Source organism: Mercenaria mercenaria, chromosome 16 (genome assembly GCF_021730395.1).
Source record: "Mercenaria mercenaria strain notata chromosome 16, MADL_Memer_1, whole genome shotgun sequence".
Taxonomy (NCBI): Eukaryota; Metazoa; Mollusca; class Bivalvia; order Venerida; family Veneridae; genus Mercenaria; species Mercenaria mercenaria.
Window position 1 is genome coordinate 42,615,047 of NC_069376.1, and position 27,218 is coordinate 42,642,264.

Here is a 27,218-nt window from a genome sequence, read left to right on the forward strand (position 1 = left end):
TTTTGAAGCCATCACTTTTTGGCATATGCGACGGATGCCCTGTTAATTGCATTGCAGAGCATGTATACTTATGCATTCGCGCCAGTGCAATTCACACCACGGCTTCTGTCGTACATGCAGCATTACAAGTGCAACCTAATGCTGATAGCCCGAAATTGGCCGAGACAACGTTGGTTCCCACTGCTGTTACAAATATTTGTAGCCAAACCTCAGAAATTGCAAATACACGCAAATCTAGTGAGTCAAGCAAACGGCAAGATTTTGCATCCAAATCTGAAATCTCTAGATCTGACTGCATGGATCATTTCGACGAATGTCTTGCATTAGAGGGCTTTTCTAACAGTCATGAATCATGGAGGAAAGGTACCAAAAAAGACCATGCATCTAAATTCAGAATGTTCTGTAATTGTTGAATTAAGGAACAAATTGATCCCTATACAGACTCTATAAAAGATTGTGTAAAATTCTTAGAATATATATTTCATAAGGGAATCAGCTACAGAACATTGTGTCTGCGTATAGATCTATGATGTCTGTCTTTCTACATCAAGTCAATAAGAAGTCACTGGGCAACAGCCACACGTGATTCGCTTGCTTAAAGGTGTTTTAATGAACGTCCTCCTGTCAAAAAACTAGCTCCTGAATGGGATCTTCCTCTTGTTTTAGATTACTCGAAGAGTGCTTCATTTGAACCTTTGAGGAAAGCTTCATTGAAACATCTGACGAGGAAGATAAGTTTCGCGGTAGCAGTCACATCCTTCAGAAAGTGTAGCGATCTGATGAACCAGTCCTCCAGTTAGTTGAGAGTTGTGTCAACATACAAGACAAAGGGGTAACTTTTCTTCGTCAAGGATTTCTTAAAAGGATAGGCCAGGTCACAATCCTACACATGTATTTATACCCTCTTATCCAGAGAATAAATACCTTGATCCGAAGAGATTTCTCGTCATTTATCTCAAACGGACAGAACGAATTAGAAATAAATATCGAAAAGATGTAACTAAACTGTTTCTGGCTACTAAGAAGCCTCATAATCCTTTTACATCTCAGTAAATGGTTGTTGAATACAATTAAGTATGCATTTAAACAGGAAAAATTGTGAAGAATGTCAGAGGACATAGTACAAGGAGTGTTGGTCCCTCCTGGGCGTTTTTCAAAGGAGCTTCTCTCAAAAGTGTGCTGGAGTCGGAAGACTGGTCCAGGCAAAACACTTTTATTAAACCTTCTTTAAACTCTGTAAATGTAGATTTCGTAAAAGTTTAAGAAATCATAGACTTTTGTAGAAATCTGAGATTTCAGATACTGTTTCAGTTCTCTGCGGACTGCTGAATAGAGAAATTCTGGTTTTTCTGTACATAAGTAGGTGTATTTTGATATGGTTTATGAAATGAACATTATAAATGCGCAGCTTGCCGATGTACATACATAAACATATTGGGTGATACTTTAGTGTTTGTGTTTGTGTTTGGAACTTCATGTGTTTATAAAACTATCTTTGTAAGAAGTACATTTTTTTATATTCATGGACACTCCATGAATAAAAATTACTCCATTTATTCCATGAAAATATTAGATGAGCGGAAAAAAGGAATTCAAGTACTTGACTTAGGGTAAGTACTTTGGGTTACTTATCAGTTTTTGTTGCTATTTCTTACCATAGAAACTTAACCCACCACCTTCCTTAGAAGCAATTCTATTTAATCTGCCCTTATGCAAATAGTAATGTGAGGTAAGTTTTAAAAAATGAAATTGTAATTTTATAACAAATTCAAATTTTATGATTACAAAATACTTACCTTACATAACGTTGCCCCACCACCTACCAACAGTTTAAGTTTTTATAACCGTTTTCAGTAGCACCGATTAGAAACTAACGTGTTTGGGAGAGATGTGCGTGCGCACCGGTTATATCGTGAGTTCTACATGCAGTAAAATCACTCACGGGTGGGTTATAGCAGACTGAATTAAGCCGATAGAATAAGCAAAATAGTAATGTCTGAACATGCCATCACAGGGTCAAACTTTACCCCGTCCAGTGGTTCATTTGCTTAACATAGACTTTATAGGAAAACCTTTTAAAATCTTCTTGTCTAAAACCGTTTTGCGCTGAGCTTATGTAACATGATGTAGTGTTCTTTACCAAGTTTTCGAGTTCAAAATTTGCTCAACTTGGGATCACTTGTTTATATTAGAAACATTTTTAAAATTCTTTTGTCTTAAAACGGAAGTCATACATGTTAGATATGTGGGTTTGTAAGATTCTGTAGTGGTCCTCTACCAATTTTGTTCAAAATCATGTCTGTAGGGTTAAAATTATCCCGGGTGGTTCACTTGTTTTACATAGACTTACATAAGAAACACATTGCAAATCTTCTTGTCTGACGCTGTGAGACCCGAAGCGTAGGTATTTGATAAATAGCATTGTCAGGTGATGTTCTTACAAGTTTATTCAGAATAGTCCCTATGGATCAAAATCAGTCCTACCCACAGGGCACATAATTTACAAAGACTTTTGAGTTAAGAGATTGATATAGGCCCATCATTGCTTTCTTGTTTTGACATTTCATTGTGGTAAGTGATAGTGGAATTATAAGTTCATCACATTCTTTTTGTAGTACTTAAAAGGATATGAAGGACGTTAATAAAAATCATACACAATCAAACAGTTTGACATAAACAAAATAATAAATAGATCTTCAATTATGCAATATCGGCTACAATATTAGATGAGGAATGTTATAACTTACATATCACACATATTGTTTGTTGGTATCTTAATTACTTAAGTAGCTTCACTTATTGCACTTCTTAACAGATGCGGATATTTACGTTTTATGTGATTTGGTGCAAATCTGTTGTTTGTTGCAAAATCCTGGTGCAAAACTCAGTTTATCCTTACCCTGTTAAATTTCTACAATGACCTGTCCATCTTTTAATTTGTTTGTTTTCTTTTCTTTGACTGACCAGTTTGAGGCAGAAATTGCAGGTAACCGTACTTGCTGTCTTAATTGTCCGAAGGCGGGAACAACTCTTCTTGTACCATATTGATCAATTCACAGGAAGTTACCGGTCCTAGTTTCCACTTTCCGCCTGTTTTTAAATAGGTCTACTAAACAAATTATAAATATCTAACTCAGTTGGCCCAATATGAGTTAATTAGGGCTAATGAGGTTATTAGGGCTAAAGGGGAAAAATGGGCCGGTTTAATACGGAATTCATTGATTTCGGTTCGTTAAACTGGCAAAACATAGTTGAATGATTATGTTATTATTATTAAAATGAATTTATATTGACCTTAGTGTTAACCCTCTTGCAGTCAATTGGGTCTCGAACCAGTACATCCACCTTCGGACACACTAACGTAGTAAGTGTAATATTCGGAGAAATAGTACATCCCATTGCGCAGAGATAGGGTAAGGTAATCAAGAGCGTTACAAAATATTTACCCACTTAAATCGATACCGTTGCACACTATCAAATTGCTATAATTTGCTGTGGAAAATGTGTAACGCTTCGGTTACTTTAAATGCATGTCCATGAACAACAGATTGACGAACAACTAAAATTATATATTCTCTATCTATTGAAAGCTATTACATTACAGTTTCTGCTTGGAGTACTGCTTGCTTAGACCTTGGTAAGATTTTATTTTTGTTTTCCTTTTTGTTATTAAAATATTTGGGATTCTAACACGCTATAAATGACAGATAATGTAAAAGAAAAGTAATATTCAAACGGAGTAATTCGGTAATTTTTATAAGAATTTATCTTTAAAAAGCAAAATTGATAAAAGATTGACAGTTATGTTAATGTCGCAGTTAAAATTAGATATTGATTTTAAGTCTATCTGATGAAAACGGCCCGGAATGTGTTGTCAAGGCTATCTGGTACATATCGGTCTACAACTTTGAACGACAACTCAGAATTGTATATATTGTACGGGGGCCAGAAACGTCTACCATGCATCCCCCTAGACTTTTTTCATAGGCACCAAATACGAACGATTACCATGGACACAATGAAATTACATAAAGTTCATTTCTTTTTCATGAGAACAATTTTTATTTGGAAAGAGCTGTTTCTGCCGATTATTAATAAGGTACCCTTGAAAAAAGTCTAGTTAGAGGGGTGCAGGGTAGACGTTTCTGGCCCCTCCCAAATCAAGGCTTGATATCTCTATAATCGTACTATCAACACAGTGCGCATGCCCAAAAATTGCAAACGGATGTCTGTTAAGAGTAGAAATATTGGCAGACAGGCCCGACGAAAGCTTTGAGACAAAATATAAACCGTGCCTATTTATTCTTTGTAATGTTTTGTTAAGTATGTAAACAAAGAGGGAAACCCACGAGACTTGTTAGCTATGGTTGCGAGAAAAATTGAACAAAAACCGGCCCGATTCAGGTGACACTTTTTTCGTTGAATTTTCACAAACCAAAGACGAACTCCTGTTCCATACAAAGATACATCCCCGACAGCCGGGAATATCAAGGGAAGTACTGAGATTTATTTAAAATTAAAACTGATTTTCTGAGTGGAAGATGCCGTGTTATGGTTTGGAGTATTTTCTGGAAAAATACGTACATATGCCACCTCTTGCTACTACCAATTTGAATTGCTTATAATTCCCTTTTTATATCTCAGTTATGACCCTAAGAAAATATAAAAATAAATGTTCACGTCGTTTATGGAAAAACACAACCTCGTAATGGTTAAGAGCATTTTCATAGTGCTATTGACGAGAGCAGCCAGAACTTGTTTGTCGTTTAATCAGATTTTTTTTTAACTGAAATGGCCATTTGAGCAGCGTTTGTCACTAATTTAACTCGTGTCAGCATATTTCATGGCAGGACTGGGTCTCAGTGCAAGGCCAAATTGGTCTGATTAAGGTTAAACCTACATTCGTAATGGTATACTTAATGGGCTATAGTGTTTATACTATTACCAATCTTGTGCTGGAAGTAACAACATTAGAATAACAAGATAAATGTAGAATAACTTTATCAATTTGCCTATTAATCAAGGATGCATATCTGATTTAAGTGGTAACTTATTCGATGCCAAAGCAGTGCGAGTGTCCGATGTAAACTTAAAGTGGAAAATATTTCCGTTATTGTTCTGTGATATATTGATGTAATTAACATTGTGATTATCTATGATTGGAACTGTTATTTTCTGTGATTAAACAGTGGGATTAATTAGATCACTGTCTTCTTTTTTAGTCTATTTTAATGTAAAAAATAGAAATCAAGTCAGAATAGTAGTAGAAACTATTGAGATATTTACTGGTAAGAGACAGATCAAACATGGCCAATGGCGTTATACTCCTCGAAGGGCGAGTATATAGTTGCGCTTTGTCCGTTTTGCTATCCGATTATCCGTCCGAGCTAACTAATATCTAGCAGGCTAGGGTTAAGACTTTGTTTACATGACAGTCACTTAGAAAGTGTCAAAAAGTGGGTTAATGTGGTTAAAACTGGGTTTACATGTACGTATTGTTAGAACGGCCGTGCGTCAGTCCGTCAGTCAATACAAATGTTTGGGAGTCAGAGCGAACGACTGGACACTCTAGTTGTTGAAGGTGTCTCTAGATCAGGGTTCTACTTAGTTGCATTGTTTGCTTCCAAAGGATGTTTTTACAGATTTTATTAACTATCACAACAGCAATTCTAAGTGCCGTGTGGTATTTGTTAAAAGTCTCCCCGTACTAGGATTCAGCGTTGTTATATTTTTCTTGTCCTTTCGGATCATAGAGTCCGTTCAGCATATGTACATAAGAGTTCTGCTTAAGCCGGTGCCAGGGTGCGTGAGAGGCGTTATTTTTTATGAACAGACTCAATCAAACCGAGTCTGCTATAATTCTTCTTGGCTGCATTCTTTGCTTCTAAAAGATATTTTTTTACAGATTCCGTAGTACAGTATATGAAAATAAGTGGTTACAACTTATGGTGAATGGTATATACCACTTAACAATACAAATGTTAGGGCGTCCGTCCGTCCGTCTGTCACACTTTTGTCCAGAGTACAACTTGAAAAGTATAAATGGCATTTGATTGAAACTTCAAATATTGAGCAGAAGTGCGGTGTCAAACAACCATAACTCTATCTTACCTAGTTTTTGAATTACCCTTTTATACAAACTTGTAAAGTATTTTCGACATTTGAAAACTCAAAAAATGAGAGAGCCATTGAGAGGCAATGCAGGGTCAAAGAATCCTAACTTTTCCCAACCTAGGTTTTGAATTATCTCCCTTTATTACTCAAAATAATGCCTGTCCTTAGCATAAATTGAAGGTATTAAAGGCATCTTTGGAGCATAACTTAATAAAATATTAAAGGAAACAGATTGAAACTTCACATTCTGAGAAAATGCCGTGTCAAAGAACCATAACTATACCTTACCTATGTTTTGAATTATCTCTCTTTATTATACAAATTTATGTTGTCCGGAGAATAATTTGAAAAATAATAAGGGCATTTGATTGAAACTTCACATAAGCCTAGATACTATTGACAGGAAGTGCAGTGTCAAAGAACCACAACTCTACTTTTCTCAGTTTATAATAATCTCCCTTTATCATTCTACTTATGCTAGTCTGGAATATAAATCGGAAATTATTAAAGACATTTTATTGAAACTTCAGACTAATCAAAGCTATTGAATGGAAGTATAGTGTCAAACATAAACTTTGGGGAGCATCATTCGGTTTTACCGATTCCTTGCTATTAACTATTTGAAGATTTAATTCTAACCTCCAAATCTACAGAGATCATTTACTCAATTAGTCCAATTATTCTATGAAGTCTGAATACCCTTGGTCATATGGATCTCGGCGGAATCTAAGTATGACAGAAGGACTGACGGACGGACGGGCAGGGTAAAAACAGTATGTCTCCACCTGTGGGGGAGATATAAATATATGGTGTGACCAATACTCATTCTGGAGATAGCTTAAATCGTGATATACCAGAAGAACTTCATTATGCAATACATCATATATTAAACAAGAACAGGCTGATAACCCAAACATTTATTCAAAATATAGACTTTTTCAGTAATATGGCATTTTATTCTGAAGATATCTGCATATATATATATGCAAGCGGAGTTCTGAACACTTTGATATCCTCTGAGTATAGAATTTCTACTTCTTGATTTCTTTTTCTCCTTTGGTTTACCTTGGACCCTTGCACGTGCTTTGATGTCGAAAAGGTTATCACCGAAATCAGATACTACATGTAATCCAGTATTAACAGACGACTTGATTAAGTAGTATTCCATATAAATCAAAACTCATTATTCAAATGTAGTTATAAGTACAGTTACTTCTAGTACAAGACCGACATTTCTGTAACAGAATAAACACTACTGATTATTTATATGGCCCATTAAGTAACTGTACAAGCTCCCTTTTGAAAACAAAACACATAAGACTTGAGCAAGCACGAGCAGTGGTTTAACCTTGAATTTGGTGTTCTTTGCTAGCCTGATGCTCGTTGATATGACAGGACTATGATAGATTGAAATAACAAAGAGGAACATGTGATACAAGTATTGCAAGTTCCCTGTTAGCAATCTGTAATAGTAAAAGCCTCTTGAAATTCATTATAATTTACATTTAAGTTCTGAATTTATTGAACTATATACAGCATGTGAAATTTGGTTGTTGTGAGGCTGTAAATGGTCCCACTTGAGATTTCTCCTAATTTAATTATTTCTCTGCCCATTCAGAAGTGAACATTTAACATTGAAATGTAAATGAGACTCAGTAGCATTAAGTTTGAAATATTTAATTTTACTAGTATTTCTGTGCTAGCTAGCTTCACGATAATGTAGGACTGACAACATGATAGACTGAAGTTAGAAAGGAAACTTTTTATTTAGGTTACACATATACTTTGGATCAGTTTTACGAGAAGTAATCATACTTGTACCATTACGGATGTAGGTTCAACCTAAATAAGACCGACTTTGGCTTTGCACTGAGACTCAGTCCGGTCAAGAAATATGTTGACATGAGTTAAATCAGTGACAAAAGCTACTCAAATGGCAAAATGGCATTTACTCAAATATTTTCTGTTGGGTCATAACTGAGATATAATATGGAAATTATGTACAATTCAAGTTGCTAGTGACAAGATGTGGCATATAAACACATTTTTCCTGAAAATACTCCCAACCATACCACGGCATCTTCCACTCAGAAAATAACTTTTTTATTTTTTAAAATACAATACAACCTTCCAGAGCGACCCTCTCTTAAGCAAAAACCTCTCTATAATAGCATCATCAAAATTTCCCTAAGCTGAAATATATAGTCAAATTTACCTCTCCAGAAGAAAAACCTCTACATAACAGTTAATATTTGTATCTCCCAAAGGGTGTTGCTCTACAGAGGTTGCATTGTAAATCTCAGCATTTCTTTGGATATTTTCGGCTGTCGAGGGTGTATCTTTGAATGGAACAGGTGTTCGTCTTTGATTTGTGAAAATCTATCAAGTGTTTAGACAAAAAAACTACAAAACATTTAACTGAATCGAGCAATTTTTTGTTCGATTTTACTAGCAACCTTAGCTAATAAGTCAAGTGGGTTTGCCACCGTGAATAGGGACAGCTAAGATTAAGGATCGCAGGTTCGTGAGTTCGATCCTCGGGGGCGAGGTGTATTTCCACATAATCGAGTTGATAACAGGCACTGTGTTTGGAGTCATTTCGCCCTCATCTTCTGAATCATGTAGAGAAGTCGGCAGTGACTTGCGGAGAATAGTTAGCACTGGTCCGGGATAGCTTGTTAGTTTAGTGCAAATTGTTACATGACTGAATTATTTTTGAAAGACGGCGTGGACACCACTCCCCCCGCCAGAAATCTTTTAGTAGATAATATAAGAATTGCAAGAATAACAGTATATTTACAGTAGCTGACATGCATATGAATGCTGGAAGGTTCCTGGAAGAGAAATAGGCAACACCGTTCTTGTTAACTGAACTCTGTACGTGTATAAAATGCAGTTGTTGGAAAAATATTATCAAACTCATAAAACAACAAACTCATAAAACAACCAAAGTATTACATTACATCGTATGCACAGTGCATCATCTGTAGAGCAAACAGAGTGTATTCGTTTTTAACGGATGTTAATTTAGTATGAGTTTCTTAAATATGTGTCACAGAGTGAGAAAAATGTCAGTCCGGGGCTCGAACACAGGACCCCTCGCTTACAGGGCGAGTGCTGTACCGACTGAGCTAACCGGCTGCCTAACACATCCTCGCCCCTAACGTTACCAAGTCCATATCTTGACATATGTAAGAAAGTTTTAGTCGTTATAAGGATAATGTTCACATACCAGAGTGTTCGTTATCAAGAGGTTTTACTGTAACTTAAACGTTCTTGAGAAATACCGTTGAACCACATAAAGATAAAAAATGGTTTCTTACAGTTTTTCGTAGATAGAAAGTAACTATACTACTTTGGTATACTTAGTGTTTCATCTTCCATTACTGCTCATGAATATACTCAATCAAACCGGGTCTGCAATTTTCACTGTTTGCCTTGTTCTCGCTGCTTCCGTGGGATCTATTATTCAGATACCATAAAGGCAAAAAAAAAAAAAAAAAAAAAAAAAAAAGAAATTTAAAAAAAAAAAAAAAAAAAGTACACGGACGCATATTATTTTAGTTGTATGTATGTGATAATGTGATATTTACACTATATATATAAGTACATGGAACCTCAATCAATTCTATTTAGACTAGTCTTCAATGATTATTTTTACAAGACTGTTTAAACCACAGACGCTTAATTTCGAAACATCTTCCCTATGTTTCTATGTTTCACCCATGCCGACTGTCATCCGTTTTAAAATGAAAAAGATTTTGAAGAGTCATGAAGTATGTTTGATTTATTTTAAAATGCACTTTTGACTATTAAGACTAGATATCAAGTTCACTGATAATGAATGAAATAATGCATTTTAAGATGTGCTTAAATATTTAAGTATGATCAGTTCTAGGTGGGGGCCAGTAGAGTCTACCATGCACCCCCAACCCATAGACTTTTATTCATAGGTACCAAATTGTTTGAAAGGACCAATTCGATAAAAGTAAAAAAAAACTCTTTTGAACTAAATATGATTTTAGTGTTTCCATGGGAAATAGTATTTTGTTACACTGATGGTATTTGTTTTTACTCCAAAATAGATAGGTTTAGCTATTTTTTATAAATTAACCACTACTACAACCAGCGTCTCGGGAAACAAGATACCACTTAGATTTAATAAAATGATATAATAAATTGTTATCAATAAAATAATAATTATGTAAGCTAGATGTTGGAAATATAGTTTAAACTCCTATTTGAAGGAGGAATCAGTATGTAACATACTTAACACATGTTACGTTATCATTTCAATAACCCTGATTTATTACATCAGTTATTTAGGAAATATAGATCAGTCAGTTTTGATCTGATCTTAATGTCTCTCAGTGTTTTCTAGGCTAGTCTTTTGCTACTCTGAAGGTAAATACTTTTGTCTACACTTAGCATTTTAGCAATTTGTATAAAATGAATTTATGCTAAAACAGACATCTCTGGGAACAAGATATAACTAAAACTGAACAACATGGTGAAATAAACTGTGATCAATACACCTGTTGTATTGGATCTGTATCATATGGAAATATAGTGTAAATGCTTATTTGAAAGTGAAGTCTGTTTGTAACACGTTACCATTCCAGTAATCTTGTTTTATTGTATCGTTATTTACTCAGAAAATAGGAGAGGAATATTTAGTGATCAAGTTATTAAATACTCTTAGAAATGGTATAGTTCCATACTTCTCAAGCGATGAGATTTTTTCCGTAATGACACTTTAAAATACGTTACCACTGTTTTTGCTTAATTTAAAAATATACTTTAATGAGATTTTTATTCCGTAACGGCGCTTTAAAATACGTTACCACTGTATTTTGCTGTTATTAGAAATATACTTTAAAGTATTGATTTTAACATTCTTTTTGTTTACTTTTGTCAACAAAGGAATCATCTGAAACATTCATTAGTATACACATTCAATGTCCCTTTAATGCATCTATCAGTTTAATTATCCTTATATCAGTTTCTTGATTATGTTGTTCTTTTGTTTGATGGTTTCAATATTGTTGTAAATTATTACATTTTACATTAATTATGTATTTTTATATATCTATTCTGCATATTTCAATTATGTATACATCTCTGCTAACATCCATACACTGATAATAGGATTACAATTTTGGGCTGCCTTTCATGTAATTTGTGTTTTAAATTGAATATTTATCTTTGTATAGTGTATGTATGCAGTTATTTACGTGAGAAATAAAGCATTTTGCTTTTGAATTTCAGAAACACATGCATTGCATAGAGATATTTACTTATTAATAAAATATTCACTTTTGAAAAGCAGCGCTGAACAAAAACTAAACAACAAAATGAAATATTCAGGTACTTCAGGTACTTTAAGTAATCTTTAGATTTGAATGAAATTTTATGAAACTGCAAAATCTGTCAAGAATGTGAACTATATTAAGTGTTTGAAAACCAAGGTTTTTAAGAAAACAAATACTTCATGCTTTTCAAAACTTCTAGGAAGATACTGAGTTCCTTCTAAACGAACGACACTTCAGAGTTGCTAAAAACATTTAACACACTCAAGAAGATCCTTTAGAAGTAAAGAACGCAACCAAGCAAATACTAGTACATAGCAACTGTTGGATCAAATCTATTTATGAGAGGTAATGAAATGTGAAACACACCTTACGCCCCTCCCAGCACTAGCTTAAGAGGAATTCTGTTTTAAAGGTCCAGAAAATCTAACAAACTGAAACCGAGAAGAGGGCATTTTTAACAACCATCACATTGCACTTAAAGACTTTTTGTGAAAGCAAATATTTATTCTTAAGATGATCCTTTGGAAGCATAACAACTCAAGCAAGCTAAACAATAAATGATTTGATTTGATTGTGTCTGTTCATTAGATGTAGTAAAATGTGAAACTGTCCTCATGCCCCTAATACCAGCTAAACTGTGTTCATTTATAGTAATATTGAATACATTTGTTAAAATCTGAATCTAAAATCAGTTGAAATGTCTGAAAAATATGAACTGCGCACACTTTGAGGTAGCAGCGTTACAAGAATCACATTCTACACGTCTTGATTAAGATGTGACTCACATAATTTTCATTAATGTTACCTAATATAGCATATTTACTCTCTTGTTACAACATATTATTTATAACATGGAAAGCAACTGACAAAAGAAGATCAAAGGTTTCAAAGAATTACTTTATTTTTTATAAATGACATTTGTTTTGATTACACTTTTGATTCTGAAGCAGTTTGTATCATGCTCTCGAGTTTCTTGCAACAGTTTGAACTTTTGACAAAGGCAGGCCATGCCTTTGTCATAAACCTTGATACCTAATTCAGTTGATTATCAAACTTTAGTTGTTATGATTAATGCATAGTTTCTCTTAGTGTTTCTCTTGATGTTCCGGTATAACCAGGAATATTCCACTACATAGTACAATTTAGTCCTTGGCTGTATAATTTGGAATATTAAAAATATTTTATATATTCTTTAATTTTGTAGATGTTTCAAAATGGCTACAATAGTCTTCTTCATTTCATATCTCTCAAGTTTTATATATTTCTTATTATCTTGATTTGGTACGACTAAAAGATAACAGATTTTTCAACCTGGTAAATTTTTCAATCTAAAGTTCCTACTTTAAATGCCTGCCTATTTTCTTTTGTTTTTTAGTCTTTGTTTAGCACCGCTTTGCAAAAGAAATTTAGTCATGCAGCAGTTAACCTAACAAGTGTCCCTGGATTCTGTACCGGAACTACTCACTTCTCTACAAGCAAGTGTTAGTGTTCTGTATGATACAGGTGTAAAGTCTATTGACTTCAGACATGATGTTTTATTGAATCGTCATGGAGAGCAAGGCCTCATCTAGATATCTGAATCAAGACCCTATTATTTGTCCTATCGAGCTAGGGTTGGTTTTGTATATATTGTTATAATGCTACTATTTCTGAACTTCAAAAATAGGAAGATCGCAAATATCATCTAAAGATCATAATATTATGAATGCAAAGATGGATATCATTGTATGTTTTATTGATATTCCATCTAAAATCATATTTACATGGATGATGCAATGTATAATTTAGGCAATTTCTGAAATAACTGAAGAAAACTTTCTTAAAACTTACCGCTAACAGTTTAAATAGATCAGTATGTGACAATTTGGGCTTCAATTTCTTCTTAAATTCCTTTTAAAAAGCAATGATAGCGGTAACGTATTTAAAAGTGTGTTACGGAACAAATCACAGTCTGACAAGTAAAGAAGCATAATGTATTATTATAGTTCAAAATAAATGGATGTATATTTATGTTTCTGGAACATTTTCTAATAATTGATGCACTATGTAAAACCAGGTTGTTGAAATGATAACGTAGCATGTATAATGTATGTTAATTTTTATTCTTCCTTGATTTAAGTGTAAACTCTATGTCTGTGAACATTGTAGACCATATAAAAATTGTTATTTCATTGATAACAAATAATTATATCATTTTATTCAGTTTTAGTAGTCTCCGAATTTTATATGTTGTTTGTGACACTGGTTCATTTTATGCAAATTAGCTGAGCATATCCATTTTTGAGTAAAATAAAATACCATGAGGTTAAAACAAATAATTATTTAAAACAGTTAGAAACTTTAAGACCAGATTAAAGCTCTTTGCTACATTTGAATTCATTTGAACCTTAGAAAATGTTATTTTTTAACAATTTTTTGTCATTTTGTAACATTCTCATTATTTTTCATCAATATGCTAATCAATTAATAAGATAAAAATGCTGCTATTTTAAGGCCGACGTCTTAGCTCCAATTTGACACCATTTTTATTGTTTTATCACCAAAAAATGACCCAAGATATGACTGATTATCATCTATATGTTTGTCATTTTCAAAAATGAACTGTTGCCATGGAAGATTTTTTATTTTAAAAGAGTTAGTCCTGTCGAACAATTTGGTACCTATGAAAAAAGTCTAGGGGTTAGGGGTGCATGGTTGACCTTGTTGGCCCCCGTACTATTCGTTAAAATTGCAAGACATTTGGTAGGGGCGGAGTGGAAGGGGGTCCTGAGAATTGAAGAAGAATGAAGACTTTGATAACAACACACATCAAAGCGATGACAGCTACGCTGGCTTCATGGTCGGACATTCCGTTGAAATTTAATAAAAAGTAATGGCGTTTAACTTTGTTGACCCGTTAAACCAGGCTTGTTGTGTAGAATTTCATCCCCGACTCTAGTTCAACTCTACAGGATGGCGTCTTTTACGACATTTTTGCATACTATTTTTGAAGACATTTCTTTTGATAATGACACTACAAAATTAAAATATTTATGTTGTATTTCGTAAGCGTATATAGCGTGAAAATATACCCAGGTTGTAATTTTTTAAATTGAAATAATTGCTTAAAATATCGACCTTGTGTATGTACAATTTCTAAAGCGAGGCGACGTTATTGTATAACTTATGGTTACAGTTATATTCCGCGAGAGAATTTGATAGCCCATTGTGCAATGAAAAAAAAGGTCAGTGTGGTGTACTCATTATTCATGTTTAAAATTTATATAACATGTATGACAAAATGGCGTATAAGAAAATATTAATTGCGTGCACTATGGACGCCGAGTTTTACAAACTTCGGGCAGGTGTCTTGACACGAGCGTGAGAATACAAGCAGAATACCAAAGCGGAAGCAAAACAGAAAACAGAAACAACTATAAAAACAACAATAACAACATATAAAAAGGAAAAAAAATAAAACAGAAAAAAAGAATTACAAGAATGCGCTGTTGCAAAAGCCAGAGTTATGACATGGCATCATGACGTTTAAAATATGACAAATGTCGATCGTACTACAAGCCAGGAAGAACAGTCGAATTTTGAAAAAAATGCTTATATTTGCATGATGAGTGTGTTGTGTTTTCGTTACGGTGTTTTGCCGCAAACGCTTGAACTTCTGTTTGGTATATAAGGGTTCATGAAGAGCATGAGATTTTATGAATAATTCCTTATTCTCAGTTTTGTCCGCACATGATCTACCAGAATGAATTGGCACAGAAACAAGCGAGCTTTTTTAACATTCTAGCACGTGATATGGTTTTCATTCTATCACATCTTAAAAATGCGCTGTTTTCTCCCAGCACGTCTACTCTCCAAATATTCACTTTGGCCACTGCTGGCAGTAGTCAGCCACCATTATTTTCATGTAAATATCTACCTGATTCATGGAGACATTTAATCTTTAACTGAAAGGAATAGAATTTGTTTGTAATGGAAAATACTTCAAATACGGTCAATAGTTGAACATGCTCCCCTTCCTTTCGAAATAGCGGGGTATATTGTTTTGCAGATGTCGATCGTGCCTGACGCACCTGCCGGTCTGTCGGTTCCACTCGATAACTTTAGAACTACTTAACCAAGAACGTTCTTGTTTCATTGCATGATTTGACTTATAAAGTAAATGACCCCTATTGTTTTTAGGGTCAACAGGTCAAAGATCAAGGCCACAGTCATGAACTTTGAAAAAGTTTACTGCTCAATAGTTTTAGAACTATCTGAGCCTGAACCTTCAAACTTGATAGCACAATTTGCCCTTTGAAGAAGATGAACATAGACAGTTAGTTAAAATAGTTCAGCCAAGTTAAATACATTTTGATGAGGATATAAATTTCTAATGAGAAAGTAGTTTGGTAGAAAAAGAGCTAAGTATATCTTTAACTTTGAAATGTACACAGTCATTAGGTTACAGACCTATAAATAAAAGAAATCGGGAAAAGGTCGGTTTTACAGAGAAACATGCAGACAGAAGTTTGTTTTGAATGTGATATATGTTAAAAATGATCAGTTTCAAAGGTCTTAAAGCATAGCTCTATATTGATTTTTTAGCGATTAAGAGTGCCCGGTTCTACTACTACTAGTCTATCTAAATAGTCAGACGTCCGCAAAATGAAATGCATTTCATTCTGTTTGAGTGCACGTGTTTGCACAATGACTCAAAAGATTTAACTAAACAGTATATATCTACGAAAGTTTATTTAAAGGTCTGTATCGAACATGCGTACAAATATGTAAAAAGTATCATGTTTTGTTTCTGCAGAATAAAGTTGAAGAAACGACTGAAAAATGGGAAAGGAAAAGGCTCACATCAACATTGTTGTTATTGGTCACGTGGACTGTGGAAAGTCCACTTCAACTGGTCACATGATCTACATGTGTGGTGGTATTGATAAAACAACAATAGAGAAATATGAGAAGGAGGCTGATGAGGTAGGTAGTGATGTTATGATCCGTCACGTCAAAATAAACCAGCCTGTCATTCGTATTTTCAAAATTTTGTTTATTTACAACTTCTTGAGATTTGTATATAAAGAACTGGTTTGTGCAAATGCTTCACAAACTCATAAGAGAGCATGAGGATTCAGACCCCTGTAGATACAGAACTCCAAGTATGAAAGTAACCTTTCGGATATGACTATAAATTCATGTTCTGTAGGACGTTATACATCCTGACGTTAAAAGAAACAAGGAAAGCTTCTACATTGCAACATCTTCCATGTCTAATATTCTCTATAGCACAGTGGGAATAGGAAATATTGTACTAGATGTAGCACAATGCTAGATATAGGACAGTGCCAAATATAGATTATTGTTGATAATCTTATTATCTTAGATATAAGACAGTGCCAGAGGGTTTCTGCTACATATAGGACATGCTTAAATACAGGGTAGTGCTAGAACTATTGTGCTAGATTTACGAAAGGGCAAAATGCTAGATGTAAGCTAGTGCTAGATATAGGATAGTACCGGATGTAGGACAATGATAGACATAGGAAAAAACAGATATAAGCTAGTGATAGAAGGATGGTGCTAGATACATTTCTATATCTAGCACTGTCCTGACTTTAGCGCTGAACTATATCTGCTACATATAGCCCTTTCCGATATTTAGCACAATCCTTCTAGTACAGTCGCTATATCAAGCATCAAGTTCCTATATTTAGCACTATCCAACATCTAGTCTTCCTATATTAAACACTGTCCAATATCTAGTCTTCCTATATTTAGCACTATTTAATATCTATTCTTCCTATATTTAGCACTATCCAGTATCTAGTCATCCTATATTTAGCACTATTCAATATATAGTCTTCCTATATTTAGCACTATCCAATGTCCAGTCTTCCTATATTTAGCACTATCCAATATCTTGTCTTCCTATATTTAGCACTATCCTATGTCTAATCTTCCTATATTTAAAACTATCTTATGTCTAGTTTTCCTATATGTAGCACTATTAAATATATAGTCTTTCTATATTTAGCACTATCCAATGTCCAGTCTTCCTATATTTAGCACTATCCAATATCTTGTCTTCCTATATTTAGCACTATCCTATGTCTAATCTTCCTATATTTAGCAGTATCCTTATCTATTTTTCCTATATTTAGCACTATCTTATATCTAGTCTTCCTATATTTAGCACTATCCTATGTCTAGCCCTACCCTCGAAAACATTCTTCAGGATGAGTCACCGCGAGCTATCGGCAATAATCATATTTCGTAAATTTTCGTTTTCGTATCATCTTTAGAGCGTACGAAGTTAATGACTTCAATTATCTTTAATGAGCAGTAAGGTACATTATCATGACTTTGAAAATATAGTTTGTATTGCAACATAACTGAGAAAATTTATGAAATAAGTTAAACGTCAAACATTGAAAGCTAGTAAAATGTAATTTGAATACAAATGATGTTTATACAACCATACAAAATACATAAAATTGGTTAAGCAATTCAAAAATACAACAAAGTTTGCTCCGGTTGTTATCTAATAATATTTTGACAGCCAAGTTCATGTATAAGCACATGCACATGAATATAAGAAAATTTGTTCAGATTAGAGAAAAGAAGTATTCTTTGCATATATCAATAAATGAGAAATGAAAGTTATTTACACAGCTGGGTCAAGAGTTTCTACGACCCAGCCTGTTTATAAACACACATTGTTGTAAAGAATAAACAACTAAGAAGTGAAGCTAAGATGTAATAAAATGTATTCTCATATGCATCAGGGATACATTGAATAACATGTTTTACCAGACAATATCGTCGACACAAAATCAGAATACATTAATTCCTTGCTAAAGTCTATTTCTGATAATTACTTTAAGGTATAGACTTTCATAACTGGATGTTTAAATACATACTTTCCAAATCATTGCATTTCAAAAGTTTGAATATAAAAGCATGTCTGATATTTACAATTAAGTATACCTCTGATTATATGATCAGATGTCAGTCGCGTTTGAATAAGTTGTTAAGTAGGCCTACTCCTTTCAATTTTTTTATTTCTCATCGAAAGAATGAATTTTCTGTCTTATGTTTTTGGGGTCTTAAACAGGGTATTGCAGATTTTTTCCAATATATTAGGAAGAAATTAAAAGGTAACACAATGAAATAACGGGTGGCAAAACATCGTGGAACATATGGAACGCCGAAACTGTCGAAGTATTTTTATTTTTATGTCAAATAGCTTTAATGCTATACCACAATGTATGTCATCTTTTCAACGTATAATGTGACATTGTCTTTGGAACTTGTTTTTACGTGCGTTTATTGCGTTCTTTTCTGCCAGTATATCGCGATCTGGTCAGCATGTACTTTTAACATGACGTAGCAGTTTGACATAATAAATCCCTTTGAGGGTAAAGTACATCTCAGTTTGGACAAATATCATAATGGTTTGACTTAAATTAGACTATTTTGGACAGGTTCAAATAATTATTTGACATAATAAGGTAACCGTCTGACATTATAAAACAGTATTTAAACAAACTCTCACCATGTTTTTCGACACAATTAAATAATTGTTGGTCATAAGACACGATCTTAACATATTCAGATCGCATTCTTACATAATAACACAGCTGCTTGACATAATAAGAGCCGTTTCACATAATGACATAGCTGTTTTTACATAATTACACAGTTTAGAAATAGTAAAACTATTGGATAAGTTCCCACTAAAATAAAATAGCTGTTTGGCATGCCAACACACGATGTGGACAAGTTCAGGTCTCAAGTTAACTTGACAAAATAGCTGCAGGACATAATAGAACACAATTTGGACAAGTTTACGCACAACATTGACATAATAACATAACTACTGGACACATTGATAAAGGCCCTTTGTAGGATAACTAAATGAAATTTTCTGTCACGATCCATGTGCATGTTAAGGCTATTTCTTCTTATTTGAAATAACCGTTCGAATGCATTAACTCTGCTTTCTTCCTTAGAACTGTGAGGTTTTTTCCCCCTAAATGGTGCCCTTGAAGAATTATAAATACAGGTGGGTGATCTGAGGTCCACCGTCCGTCGATGACGTTCTCCACGAACAATAAATTAATTTTCACTAAACTCTGACACAACCGTTGAGTAAATATTTGTCAAGTTGGTTCAAATGTAGTCCTCTCTCTCTCTCTCTCTCTCTATCTCTCTGTCTGTCTGTCTCTCTCTCTCTCTCTCAAATTGTTTTGAGGAGACCTGCATATTGGTCTGTATGACACGACATCTTATTCTACATGTTCAGGTATCAGACCCGTATTGACGTTCGGCAAATTGCGTACTTTCCGTATGCTATTTCCAAATTTTCCGTTTCTTAACGGAAAGACGTGTGCACCTTGCACTATATTTACTTCCGAAGGATGCCATATTGACTAACGGGAAACGTTATCAAACGGATTTATTTAGAATGTCATTATTAGTCCACTACTTTTAGCGTTAAATCATTTTAATGTCATAAAATCGTTTCGTATTAAATATCAATGTAAAAAAACTTGGACTACAACATTTGATATGTACAGTTTATACGTTTATCTGGAATAACCGATTGCTATACAATTTCGTGACATGGCATTTATCGATTTCGGACATTGTACTGTAAATATCAAAGCAGAAAGTCTGCAGACACATACTGTTACGTTGATATCTGTCCCAAAGTACATCGTATTTCATATCTGCACATATTCTACCCAACCCGCCATGCTGCTTCCTTCACTATGTTGCAAGCTTCTTGGTAAATGTGATCTTCAGGACGTTTAATTTCTTCAATGGTTGCTTCAAACGAGTATTTTGATTTAAGTGTTCCTCCAGTTAACAAAGGTATGCAAAAGAACTGAGTGTATTTTAGTATCGTGTCATACACTTCCTGAAAAGTATTGAAGTGATAAAGTAATTGTAAAGACTAAGGAAATAAATATATATGTTTTCAGCTGTAGCTTTATTTCATTCCTTTTTTTTACTACAGATGGGCAAGGGCTCTTTCAAGTATGCCTGGGTGTTGGACAAACTGAAGGCAGAGAGAGAACGTAATATCACCATTGATATTGCTCTGTGGAAATTTGAGACCAACAAGTACCACGTCACCGTCATTGATGCACCAGGTCACCGTGATTTTATCAAGAACATGATCACTGGTATTACATTCATATTACATGCACAATGCTTTTGAGGAAACTTTATTCAGCCAATAAGAAGATGATAAGCGAAATTTTAACCAATTACAGTCCGATAAGATATTGTGCGCACGAGATAAGATGTCGAACGCCTGAGACATGATTTCGTACACACAAGATAAGATGTCGAGCGCACGAGATAAGATGTCGTACGCACGTGTCGTGCTTTCCTGGTTCTTAAACGTGTTAGGTGTAAAACACCAATACACGGAACTCTTAGCGAATGTTAATAAATTTAGTTGAAGGAGCGATGGTTAAGACTCACGACACCTTGTGACGTTGTCAGTGTCACCACTGAGCCAATTCACCCACGCTTGCCTCAATGCGTTGCTTTGTAAATATGTGGTTATTATAAATTGGTGTCAGGCGAGACTACGTCATTCAGTTACCTTGACTGATTGAGTATCGAATCTACTAACTTTTGCACCTGAGTAATTGTGAAAAAGTTATGTTTACAGACTAATGAAACTAAGAATTTTACAGGAACGTCACTGGCAGATTGTGCCTTGCTAATCGTTGCTGCAGGCAGGGGAGAATTCGAAGAAGGTATCTCAAAGAATGGCCAGACTAGAGAGCATGCCTTGCTTGCTTACACACTTGGCGTGAAACAGTTGATCGTAGGTGTTAACAAGATGGACAGCACCGAACCACAATATTCTGAGGTAGCTTAACAGTTATTACGGGTAAAAATTCCTACACAATTTCAGTAGAAACCGTTCTCAAAACTTTCTGGGAGGAAAAGTCATATCTATATGAAAATGAATATTAAAAAAGTTTTAAGGAAATAACCAAATCCTTTTGAGCTTGTATATTTGATTTATTCTCCAACCAATTTCAAAAATTATCATCAGGAGTGTTACACACAATATGGCGCCAATAGAAACGAGGGACGTCACTGTTAAATAACTGACGTATAATTTACTAACGAATAAAAATGACGTGACGTCGTTGTAAAACATCTCTGTGAGGTATGATTTTATGTGTCTCTATTTAGTGAAGTTTAAGCTGCCTTATTAACATTAGTTCTAGTTGTTTTCTACTGACTATACTGTCCGTGAACATTTTGAAAACTTGAAATATTTTATATTTCGGGGACATAGGTCCCGCACAAACGTCAATATATTCGTTACGTAAAGTACCCTTTTGGTGGCGTCACGGATGTGTTTATTGTGTAAGGTCACTCTGTTTCGAAGATTTGAAGTTTCACCAATGTCTTCTTGTTGACATCACTGGCACTGAATGACATATATTATGTTTTTCACATCGCAGTATATTGATTGGTTCATGTTGAATGTCTTTCCGCATCTGAATGTGTACGAGTCTCCTCCTATAATACGCTTACACAGACCACATTTTGAGCTGTTGTATTTGCTTACTAAGGGCTTTCTCATGTTTTCAGTAAATTTTGCTTTTGTAAGTGTCTTTTTAAAATTTGGTGGTTGTCTTTTACTTTTAATAATTTTGAAGTTCGAGAGAACTTTTTCCATCCATGGGTCTCGATGCAGAATTTTTAATTGTCCAAATATTCGGGGTTAAGTGGGTTAAATGTGCTAATGTACGGTATGGAATCGAATCTTTTTATAAGTGTTGTTTCATCGGATACTGTGAGTTTTAGACGCTAGTGAGAATGGTATACTGACTTTGGTGTGTTTCGGATGCCATGACTGGAACTGTCGGTATTAATTGCTATCAATAGGTTTGCAATAGATGTCAGTTTCTATATGTTTTCCGTGTTTAATAACCATGCAATCCAATGGCAGACGTTCATTACTGTACTCTATTGAATTTATTTTATCTTCATTCAAATAAATATATGTTATAATTCCACTTCTAGAAGACATTTAGGAAACGTTTTGCTTTCGATAAAGTTTTCTAAACAGGTATGCAAACACCAAAAATCTGACTGTTGGTTATTTACATTAAACATAATCACTGCCCATCTTTCACCAAACTATTTAAGATATTAACTTCAAACATAGAAAATCCTCATCAAATGTTTTTAATTTTACATACGTACCAAATACGTTAATTTATTGTTTATATGGAGTTACATTCACCATTGAATGCCATGTAGGAACAGCTGGTTATTAAAAAATGTTCCATTATTTTTAGTGGTAGTACGCATTTACGAGGGGTGTTCAATAAATACCCGGAAAAGTGCTCTCATTTCTTTATTTCTAGTCTCATTTTGCTAAAATTTGAAAATATGACGGATATGAACATACTGAATTCAAATACCTAAATTACAGATTTCAGAACATGCACAATATTTATTTGTCGTCTCCTCGTATATTGTGTTAATACATGTAGTTAGTGTGTACTATTTGAAACCTAATGCATAGTACTGTTAATACACATAAAAAGGTCAGTTTTATGTTTACACAAACTACATGTATATGTAGTAATTGATCACAAATACGAATTTTGGGTCTAGTATACCTTTAAAATAGATAAATCAGCTGTCCGAACAGAGAATACAGTTTTGAATGGAAAGGAATACACTTGTCATATATATTCATTTAATCAAGATTTTACACATTTCATGCAAGAATTTTAACGCACATAATAAATCATCCGCCGAATCCACTCTGATACGTGGTTGACACCAGTTAATCCCTAAAGAACTCGGGGCCATCCCTACATAATCGTAATCATATGAAATATCAGTTTTTATCTTGCTTTCCAGGAAAGATTTGCAGAAATCTCGAAAGAAGTTGGAGCTTACGTGAGGGAAATCGGTTACAATTCCAAAGCCGTGGTTTTTGTACCAATTTCCGGTTGGTTTGGTGATAACATGATTAAAGAATCAGAAAATATGAAATGGTTCAGGGAATGGAGAATCGAAAGGAAGGAGGGAAATGCTTCAGGCAAGACACTGTTAGAGGCTCTTGACTCCATTCTTCCACCCGCAAGACCAGCAGACAAACCACTTCGTCTGCCTCTCCAGAATGTCTACAAGATTGGAGGTAAAAACTCAGATTTCGTGCATCCAACATTTATTTTAACCCCATCCACTACAGAACACTGGTAGGGGCATATAGTTGTGTTGTTTTGACATAAACACATACGTCATGATACGGTATAAATGAATCCTTTCTAGACATGATAACAATTTTAACAGTACGGCAAGTCCTGTGACACAACTGCCAAGATGTCGCGTCGTATTTTTACAATTTTGTGTTTGTTATATTCATATTGTCGTTTTTTTCGTGTGTGAAGGTCATGATATTTGGTTTTACTGTATTGTTACGTTGTTATGCGATATGTTGTATTGTCGATTTATCATGGAGCATTGTCGTGTCACATTAATGTGCGCCACATTGCATTGTCGACTTGTTACGTGGCGTTGTGCTTTGCCCTTTACGGTGTTTTAATGGCGTCGCATTGTTGTTGTATTATTTTGGTGTCCTGTTAAAAGAGAATATCTATAAATCAAGAACAACGTAGCAGCATCGCAACAGTACAATTTGCCCGTGCCATATGTTGTGCAAAAAAGAGACACAATGTGTGAATCTGATGCATGCATCATATTGCAAATCAAAACAAGTAAGGAATTGATAAAAGACTTGAAAGACACCTTATTTTAATAACCCCACTTTTATACTTTTATTCCTGTGAAGAATTAGTTTTTTCGGCCAAGAGTTTTGGGGCTTTGGAGCGGGGAAAAGTCCGGGCACAAGACGTTGTTGGGGGAGCTATGCATTGCCATATTTTAAAAACAAGAGCTGTCGGCGGACAGCAACGCTGGGCTGTTCAACAACCTTGTCAGTTGAATGAATATAAGTCGAAAAAGCGGCTTAATTTTTAATTTGTAAAAATGCCAAGCAGAGTTTAGGATCCTGTACAGTGTATTTCAAATCATCACATTGGACAAGTGTGTAAAGTTCAATCCAGTCTCATTAGTGGGCACTGAAATACCGACTTAATACAAGCATTTAACTAAAATTACTAAGTCGAAAAAAAGGCATTATTTTGTGAAAAAGCAAAAAGAAGTTATGGATCCTGTACAGTGCTAGTTAGTTCTTTACGGTGAATTAGTGCATGAAGTTTCAATCCATTCCCGTAAGTGGTTTCCGAGACATATAAAACCTTAACCAAATCGGGACATCAACGCCAACAGCGACACCGTCGCCGACGAATTGGTGATCTATTGATCGAATAGTCGAGCTATTAACTTTTACTTGTAGTAAAATGTTATTTGGCATATCACAGTGCCACCGGTAACTGATTTCCTCATTTGATGTGGCATTTTGCGAGCTTTTACAATTAATAGTAAAGAGTTTGTTGAAAGTTGTGAAAAACGAAATTACCAGGATAAAAATACTGAGCATGTATGATAAAATGGCCAAGAAACAGCTGGCGTGTACAATCTTGCCATTAAAGCAAACGTGCTCATGGTCACTTGTAACCGGTTGTGTCATAATGGCTAAAGGTAACAGCCAATTCGTATATCACCAGCTGTTACTGATGGAACATAAATCCTTATCGTGCTGGACACGATTGATTCTGCCTTTGTGACCAGTGTAGATCATGATCAGCCTGCACGTTCAAGCAGTCTGAATTCTGCGCTGCTCGTTATTCAGTCAGTATCGTTTAGAAAAACTCCTTTTTAACAGTTACTTGTACTGTCGAAATTGAAAGATGAACATGTTCATCTTTAGCTAGGTAGCAGGCATTACTCGAACAGCTGCAAGGGTAAGTTCACGGTTTTACGTGCCAGTATCGATAAGCAGATCGATTATTTTGTATGATAACAATAATGATTGTTTCCCTTGTAACAAAAAGGTGACGAAAGTTGCTTAACAGACTAATTACAGATTGCATTCTTTTCATGCATTACCGTACGAACCCAACGGTGGCATAAATTCTATCTAAACATTGCAGGCATTGGAACTGTTCCAGTTGGTCGAGTAGAAACTGGCATACTCAAACCAGGTATGGTCGTGACTTTTGCTCCATCACAACTAACTACTGAGGTTAACTCGGTCGAGATGCACCACGAGGCTCTATCTGAAGCTTTTCCAGGTGACAACGTTGGTTTCAACGTAAAAAACGTTTCTATTAAAGATATCAAGAGAGGAAATGTATGTGGAGATTCAAAGAACGATCCACCGAAGGGAGCTGCAAACTTCACTTCCCAGGTATTTTTCTCAAATATCTTATCATGACTTTTTTCTGATTCTTTTGATCGTGGGTGTAGTTATATGTTCGAAAGGTGCTTATAACATGCATTAGAATATTGATTGAATAAATGTATAGAAGGCTGTTCCGGTAAATCATGGGTTAATTGATCAAAACAGACATTAAAACACGTTCCTGATATTTTTTTACGAATATTTCAATACATAATGTTCCTTATATTGTATTGTAAAAAAAATGGCAAAATCTTCAAGACACGTCTTTTTCACTTTTTGACAGCAAGCCGGATTTCAACATTGAATTACGTGTAACTGCAAGATACAATATTTGCACTGAGAACACCTGAATAATGTGAAGTTGTTTAGAGTTATGAAATACTTGTCTGATCAGCGGATCCTTCGATCCCGTTTTATTTCTACTATAGATAGTAGAAATAAAAAACCATGCAATATTAGTTGAAGTTTTGTCCGTCTAAGTAATAAAATACATAGTGATTTGCCCGTGTTTTCATATATCATCCGCTTTGTCGCCGTCCTCAATGTATACTTAGAGCAACCTTCGGAAGTATGAATTCAAAAATGATGCCTTTGAATCAACGGTTTTCTTATGGATTAGAGGGTATAAAATCACTGAATTCTCCTAAAATTCTTATGAGAATTTAATCAAATCTAATTGTAAGGTTCCAGTTGAAATTTTTAACGATTGACATTGATTACAGCATTGTACATAGCTAGCCTAACAATTGTTAAAACAGACCAAGCACTAGCGTAATTGACTTCATTTTATTTTAATTATTGTACATGCCTAATTTCGTAACTGAACTCTTGTTTAAGGTGATTGTAGTCAACCATCCAGGTGAAATAAGGAACGGTTATACTCCTGTTCTAGACTGCCACACAGCTCATATTGCCTGCAAATTCGCAGAAATCAATCAAAAAATTGATCGGCGTTCCGGAAAGGTTTTAGAAGATAATCCGAAGTTTGTTAAATCAGGGGATACCTGCATTGTCAAGTTGGTTCCATCTAAACCAATGGTTGTTGAATCGGTCAGCGAGTATGCACCCTTGGGGCGTTTTGCAATTAGAGATATGAAACAAACGGTGGCGGTTGGTGTCATTAAAGCAGTTGAGAAAATCGTGTAGGCTGGGAAGACGACAAAAGCGACTCAGAAAGCAACTGAAAAGACGAAATGATTTAGGCTCATGCATAAACTATCAGCAATTTTGCAAAATCGTACAGACTGTTATACTGCAAATAAAATTGTCTTTATTAAATAATCCCAAAGCTACACTGGACGATATATCAGTTTCTTAATTGTTAAAGTCAAACTTTCGTTTGAATTATAGAACCAACATCATGGCGAAAGAATATATGATACCAATAACAGGTTGTTTTTCTTCTTTTCCTAATACATTTGTCCATAAATATACAAACAGTT

The 27,218-nt window shown here is 34.6% G+C and overlaps 1 protein-coding gene across 1 annotated transcript; it reads left to right on the plus strand.

The window, feature by feature from the left end:
• Positions 1-3,484: 3,484 nt before the first annotated feature.
• On the plus strand, positions 3,485-27,166 carry LOC128549661 (elongation factor 1-alpha 2-like). The gene is made up of 7 exons (XM_053526853.1): positions 3,485-3,637; positions 16,222-16,391; positions 20,434-20,602; positions 21,125-21,303; positions 23,328-23,607; positions 25,526-25,782; positions 26,614-27,166. The coding sequence occupies exons 2-7, from the start codon at positions 16,248-16,250 to the stop codon at positions 26,920-26,922; spliced, it is 1,338 nt and encodes a 445-aa protein (XP_053382828.1). The 5' UTR covers positions 3,485-3,637; positions 16,222-16,247; the 3' UTR covers positions 26,923-27,166.
• The last annotated feature ends 52 nt before the right edge of the window (positions 27,167-27,218 follow it).

Coding starts and splice junctions, on each gene's coding strand:
- LOC128549661 (XM_053526853.1), top strand. CDS start 16,248: ATGGGAAAGGAAAAGGCTCACATCAACATTGTTGTTATTGGTCACGTG. Junction 16,392..20,433: donor ATGAGAAGGAGGCTGATGAG/GTAGGTAGTGAT, acceptor TTTTTACTACAG/ATGGGCAAGGGCTCTTTCAA. Junction 25,783..26,613: donor CTGCAAACTTCACTTCCCAG/GTATTTTTCTCA, acceptor CTCTTGTTTAAG/GTGATTGTAGTCAACCATCC.